The sequence below is a fragment of the Heterodontus francisci genome, chromosome 35 (assembly GCF_036365525.1).
Source record: "Heterodontus francisci isolate sHetFra1 chromosome 35, sHetFra1.hap1, whole genome shotgun sequence".
Taxonomy (NCBI): Eukaryota; Metazoa; Chordata; class Chondrichthyes; order Heterodontiformes; family Heterodontidae; genus Heterodontus; species Heterodontus francisci.
This window is the reverse complement of record NC_090405.1, coordinates 52088993-52096104: the sequence shown is the minus strand read 5'-3', so window position 1 is coordinate 52096104 and position 7112 is coordinate 52088993. Positions and strand designations below refer to the sequence as shown.

The window sequence follows — 7112 nt, the reverse complement described above, 5'->3', positions numbered from 1 at the left end:
CTGTGTTGTGGTCGCAGTTGGGGTAATGATAAGGGGAGCGGTAAAATGGCCTCAGTGACAGTGAGTTAGAGAAGACTAATACAAAACACCATGAGCCAGGCTCTGCTCTGATCACTATCTAGTGAGTGCTACTGCAAAGTATCTGGCTGTAGCCAGAGCTGAGGAGAGGGTTGAGTTCAGAAGATGTCCCAGTTTCTTCCCCACACAAGGAGAATGGCCAGAGTTGTAAACAGAAGCAGAATAAACTCCCCCGAGCGGGCTGTGAATAATGATGAATTAGAAAAGCGCCATCGCCCGCACTGAGAGGCCTAGCTCCAGGGGAAGCCTCTACTCCTGTTGCTAAGAGACTCCACCGGAAGTGGCGGTGGTGACCCCGGAAACAGTTCTCTGGGAGAAGATGGCAGGTCGTTGGGACGCTCCGGAGCCGCCGGACTTCGACATCTTGAAGCGGCTCGCCCGGGATCAGCTCATCTACTTACTGGAGCAGGTGAGCGACACTGACCCTCACTGGGCCAGAGAGACTGACCCGGGGGTCTGGGAGACTGACCGGGGGGCCGGGAGACTGACCACTGACCAGGGGTCCGGGAGACTGACCCTCACTCGGGGGCCAGGAGACACCCTCACTGACCCGGGGTCCGGGAGACTGACCTTCACTGACCCGGGGGCCGGGAGACTGACCCTCACTGACCCGGGGGTCCGGGAGACTGACCTTCACTGACCCGGGGTCCGGGAGACTGACCCTCACTGACCCGGGGGCCGGGAGACTGACCCTCACTGACCCGGGGGCCGGGAGACTGACCTTCACTGACCCGGGGGCCGGGAGACTGACCTTCAGTGACCCGGGGGCCGGGAGACTGACCTTCAGTGACCCGGGGGCCGGGAGACTGACCCTCAGTGACCCGGGGGCCGGGAGACTGACCCTCAGTGACCCGGGGGCCGGGAGACTGACCCTCAGTGACCCGGGGGCCGGGAGACTGACTCACTGACTGGGGGGGTCCGGGAGACTGACCCGGGGGCCGGGAGACTGACCCTCACTCGGGGGCCAGGAGACACCCTCACTGACCGGGGGTCCGGGAGACTGACCTTCACTGACCCGGGGGCCGGGAGACTGACCTTCACTGACCCGGGGGCCGGGAGACTGACCTTCACTGACCCGGGGGCCGGGAGACTGACCCTCACTGACCCGGGGGCCAGGAGACTGACTCACTGACTGGGGGGGTCCGGGAGACTGACCCGGGGGCCGGGAGACTGACCACTGACCAGGGGTCCGGGAGACTGACCCTCACTCGGGGGCCAGGAGACACCCTCACTGACCGGGGTCCGGGAGACTGACCCTCACTCGGGGGCCAGGAGACACCCTCACTGACCGGGGGTCCGGGAGACTGACCTTCACTGACCCGGGGGTCCGGGAGACTGACCCTCACTGACCCGGGGGCCGGGAGACTGACCCTCATTGACCAGGGGTCCGGGAGACTGACCCTCACTCGGGGACCAGGAGACACCCTCACTGACCGGGGGTCCGGGAGACTGACCCACACTGACCCGGGGGCCAGGAGACTGACCCTCACTGACCGGGGGTCCGGGAGACTGACCCACACTGACCCGGGGGCAGGGAGACTGACCCTCACTGACCGGGGGTCTGGGAGACTGACCCTCACTGACCGGGGGTCTGGGAGACTGACCCTCATTAACCGGGGGTCCGGGAGACTGACCCGGGCCAGGAGACTGACCCTCCCTAACCAGGGGCCGGGAGACTGACCCACACTGACCCGGGGGCCGGGAGACTGACCCGGGGGCCGGGAGACTGACCCACACTGACCCGGGGGCCGGGAGACTGACCCGCTCTGACCAGGGGGCCAGAAGACTGACCGGGGGCCAGACGAATCGAGCGACTCACACCGGGATAGCATGCTTATCTGTACTCATGGCTGTAATTTTGAACATGAGCATGCTCAGTACACAGTGAGCTGTGCTAGTTCCTTTTTTCCATTCCCTCTCCTTTCTAATGCAATCTGCTTGTTTTCAGTTACCAGGCAAGAAGGATTTGTTTATCGAAGCAGATCTGATGAGCCCTCTGGACCGCATTGCAAATGTTTCCATCCTGAAGGTAGGTTAACACTTTGACCACTGAGTGTGAACCCTCTCTGAACCTATCCTTACATCAGCACCAACATTCCTTTGTCACCAAGACCATGTCATCATTCTCCGCTTTCATCCCTGTATAACATTCAGCACAGTCGATCGCACCATCTTTTTCCGCTGTCACCTCTGTGCTTCACCTTGGTGGGACTGCCCATTCTTGTCTGTCTCAGTGCAGTCAACAGATCTCCAGCAGTGGCTATTCCTATAGCTCCTGCACTGTCACCTCTCTGAATTGCCCAAGAATCAATTTTTAGTTGAATCCTGTTTGATATCCGTAGTTACAGGCTCAGCTCCACCTCTCCATTATATTTCTCAATCTCAGAACCATCCTCCTGCTGGCAGGCTGCCTGATGGTTATTAAGACATGAATGGGCCGGAACTTCCTTGCAATTGAATATTGGTTCCTCGCTCAGTTTGAACCTTGGGGTTCTGTTCAACCCATGGCTGAGAGGGGGAGGCAGTGGCGTAGTGGTATTATCACTGGACTAGTAACCCAGAGACCCAGGGTATTGCTCTGGGGACATGGGTTCAAATCCCACCACAGCAGAAGGTGGAATTTGAATTCAATTAATAAATCTGGAATTTAAAAAAAAAAGCTAGTCTAATGATGGCCATGAAACCATTGTCGATTGTTGTAAAAACCCATCTGGTTTGCTAATGTCCTTTAGGGAAGGAAATCTGCTGTCCTTACCCTGGTCTGGCCTACATGTGACTCCAGACCCACAGCAATGTGGTTGACTTTTACATGCCCTCTGAAATGGCCTAGCAAGCCACTCAGTCAGGGCAATTAGGGATGGGCAATAAATGCTGGCCTAGCCAGCGACCCCCACATCCCATGAATGAATAAATAAAAATAAAAAAGTGGATGCTTTTCAGAGGATGGTAGACAGTTGTGTTCCCCAAGGGTCAGTGCTGGGACCACTGCTTTTTTGATATTCATAAATAGATATTGGAATATAGAATAACATTTCAAAATTTGCTGATGATACTGATACCAAACTTGGAGGTGCGGCAGACAGTGAGGATGATACCAAACGACTGCAACAGGACATAGATAGACTCGCAGAATGGACAGATAAGTGACAGATAGAATTTAATACAGAGAAATGTGAGGTGATGCATTTTGGCAGAAGGAATAGGGAGAGGCAATATAGACTTAATAGTGCAGTTCTAAAGAATGTGCAGGAACAGAGGGACCTGGGGGTGCATGTGTAGCGATCTTTGAAGGTGGCAGGACATATGAATATACGAATTAGGAGCAGGAGTAGGTCACTCGGCCCCTCGAGCCTTCTCCACCATTCAATAAGATCATGGCTGATCAGATTATAACCTCAAGTCCACATTCCTGCCTACCCCCAATAACCTTTCACCCCCTGTTGAGAGAGTGGTTAGCAAAGCATAAGGGATTGTGAGCTTCATAAATAGACATAGAATACAAAAGCAGGGAGGTTATGCTGAACTTATATAAAGCTCTGGTTAGGCCACAACTGGAGTTTTGTATCCAGTTTTGGTCACCACACTTTAGGAAGGATGTGAGGGGCCGTGCGAGGGTGCAGAGAAGATTTACCAGGGTGGTTCCATGGATGAGAGATATTAGTTACAAGGTTAGGTTGAAGAAGCTGGGGTTGCTCTCCTTGGAGCAAAGGAGATTGAGGGAGATTTAATGGAGGTGTACAAGATTATGACAAGTTTAAAAGAGGTAAACAAAGAAAATCTGCTCCTGTTAGCTGATGGTAAAAGGACCAAGGGATATAGATTGAAAGTTTTGGGAAAAAGATGCAGTGGGGGATGTGAAGAGAACTTTTTTTACACAGTGAGTGGTAATGACCTGGAACTCGCTGCCTATGAGGATGGTGGAAGCAGAGACGATGAATGATTTCAAAACAAAATTGGATGGGGAACTTGAAGGGAAATAAACTTCCAGGGCTACGGGGATAGAACGGGGGAATGGGACTGACTGGTTTCCTCTACAGAGAGCCAGCATGGGCTCTGTGGACCGAATGGCGGCCTCCTGTGCCATAATGACTCTGAATAAATGATCTAGAGATGGTCGGTTACCATTTTTCTGTTTGCTTTGCAGCAACATGATGTGGAGAAGTTGTTCAAGTTGGAAAATAAAATGGTTCAGGGAGTAAGCGACCAGTGAGTATTACCCAATGCGCCCGGGAGGAGAGGGCCAGCGCGCGTGTCTGTGGGCGATTACCGGGATTCGAACATTGGAATTAGGAGCAGGAGTAGGCCACTTGGCCCCTTGAGTCTGCTCTGCTATTCAATAAAATCATGGCTGATCTGATTGAAACCTCGACTCCATATTCCCGCCTGCCCCCGATAACCCTTCACCCCCTTGCTTATCAAGAATCTATCTACCTCTGTCTTAAAGATATTTAAAGACTCTAATTCCACTGTCTTTTGAGGAGGAGAGGGTCAGCGCGTGTGGGATGGTGTCTGTGGGGGAGTGCTGGTGGTATAATGTGGGTTGACAGTGAGGTTGAACTTCTGTTCATTATGTTGGTGATTCCTGAATCCTGAATGTTTGCTTGATGTATCATTATCTGTTTTCTTTCACAGATTGTGTTTCCTGGTCCGACCTCGGATTGCCAGTGTGAAGCATATTGCAGGTATGGGAGCTCACACGCTGCCTTAAATTGTCTGTGTATTTGATTTTGTACCATGCACTAATCTTGAGCCCAGACTTGTGGACTAGCTACTAGCAAATAAAATAGTGTTTTAGATTGATTACTTCCCACAGTTTTCTTTCCCAATTTGCAGAAAAGCAGTTGGTAGCTTCTGTGGAGTCACTTGAGTTTGGGAGCTAACTTGGAAGCGATTCAGAGCTTCAAATCCACAACTTACCACAAGGTGGAGCAGCATGTTAGTTTACCAAAGTGTTGCAGCAACAAGCTTCCACATCCACTGAACAGTATTCATATGTCCTACAAGGTTACCTCTTTTCCCAAATGTGCTGTTATCCAATGTGTCAGCTTTTGCGAAAGGATTCCCATGGTTAATTACAATAAAAAAGCATACAGGTATCCAGAATTATACATAATATCTTCATAGCCCAGCTGCAAGAAGGAGCAATCTTGTATTTCCATCGTGCCTTTCACAATTTTGTTACATCACAAAGTGCTTCACAGTGAATTGCTTTTGAAACGTTGTTAGCCAATTTTCCCACAGCAAGGTCCTACAAACAGCAATGAGGTAATGAACAGATAACCCATTTTTCGGTGGAGGGTGAGGTATAAATACTAGCCAGCATATCTAGGCGAACTTCCCTCTTTGATTAGTGCCATGGGATTTTTTTTAACATCTTCCTGAGCGTCCAGACAGGGTGTTAGTTTAATGTTTTAGAAGGTAAATTTGCTCATATGATTGATGACACACCTTGTGACTACCATTAATGGCATATACAACAGAATAATCGAATTGGACGATGAGTGTCTTTTGCTTCAATTTTTAAATTGTTGATGGGGACATTGCTTGCCCCTGTACTTATAAACGCAGTATTAGTGTTACCGATAGCATGTGATTCTTTCTCTTTCCAGAAATCGTCAACGCAGATAAAGCTGGTGCCAGGCTGCGCAAATACAAGATCATATTCACTCCTCAAAAGGTGAACAGACAGGACGGAGCCAAAGTCCTCAGCTGTCTTGGGTTAACGAGGGTCACAGCAGAGCAAGGTGTGATAGAGAAACATAAACGTACAGACCAGGGAGCTGGCAGGTTAAATTTTGGTGTTGACTGGCCAACTTCAGCCTCACAGCTCCAGCGACCCGGGTTCAATTCCAGGTACTGCCTGTGTGGAGTTTGCAAGTTCTCCCTGTGTCTGCGTGGGTTTCCTCCGGGTGCTCCGGTTTCCTCCCACAGCCAAAAGACTTGCAGGTTGATAGATAAATTGGCCATTATAAATTGCCCCCAGTACTTGTAGGTGGTAGGGGAACAGAGGGACAGGTGAGGATGTGGTAGGAATATGGGATTAGTGTAGGATTAGTATAAATGGGTGGTTAATGGTCGGCACAGACTCGGTGGGCCGAAGGGCCTGTTTCAGTGCTGTATCTCTAAATCAAAAAAATCAAATTTTGAAGAGTATGAGGAGAAACCCAACCAGATGCTTGCTCACTTGGGGTTTTTGTACTTGCAGATTTCAGATTGCTGCTTTTGGCTGTGAGTTGATGCTCCAGTTTCCAGTGAGTGACACTAGCCTAGCTTCCTGGTACTGCTCCTCCACCCTCGTTTTATTTCTCATTTTGCTAGTCAAAAACACAGCTAGTGAAACCAATGGCATTTTCACAAGACACACACATAGTGGATCATTGCTGTCTCCAGTAGAAGGTGGTTTGGGTCAAGCTGTTTGTATTTCTATGTGCGGCTGCGAACTCTGTGTTTGCTGTGGACAGCTAACAGCTCCTGGTGTGTGCCCAAAGTAATAAAGTTATTGTAACTTTGCAGCAACTCACCAAGGCTTCTTCGACAGCACCTCCCAAACCCATGGCTTCCACCAGCCTTGAAGGACAAGGGCAGTAGGTGCATCACTTCCAAGTCCCTCTCTAAGTCATACACTATTCCAAAATCCTGGAATTCCCAACCCAATAGGACTGAAAGCTGCACTGACTGCAGCGGTTTAAGAAAGCTCATCAGCAGCTAAGGGATGGGCAACAAATTGCCAGTGACGCCCACATCCCGAGAATGAAATTTTAAAAATGCATCTGACAGTAATCTGATACAGTAGCAGTGCCCAGGGTATGCGTCTGGTAGTAGTGAATTGTCATGGCTGTGAGTGTGGTAATGTGGTGAAGGGGATCCGCTATGTAACCTGTCTTGTTTTTCAGTTCTTTATGTGTGAGACTGTGTTGGAGCAGGAGGGGATCTTCGGAGGTAAGCACGCTTTCATCCTCCTTTGTTTTTGCAAAATTGTGATCTGTATTTTCCTGGCTCAGTGGGCAGCACAGGGAAGGAAGTTTGTGGGTTCA

At 50.4% G+C, this 7112-nt stretch overlaps 1 protein-coding gene across 1 annotated transcript in view; it reads left to right on the top strand.

Annotated features, from left to right (window-relative positions):
- The first annotated feature begins 373 nt into the window (after window positions 1–373).
- The window catches only part of vps33b (VPS33B late endosome and lysosome associated), a 35890-nt gene continuing 29151 nt past the window's right edge, over window positions 374–7112 (top strand). Inside the window, exons 1-6 of the mRNA XM_068015581.1 lie at window positions 374–487; window positions 2027–2107; window positions 4223–4284; window positions 4711–4760; window positions 5688–5755; window positions 6972–7017. Coding sequence (XP_067871682.1) covers window positions 398–487; window positions 2027–2107; window positions 4223–4284; window positions 4711–4760; window positions 5688–5755; window positions 6972–7017 — 397 coding nt within the window. The 5' untranslated portion in view covers window positions 374–397. The remainder of the gene's footprint in view (window positions 488–2026; window positions 2108–4222; window positions 4285–4710; window positions 4761–5687; window positions 5756–6971; window positions 7018–7112) is intronic.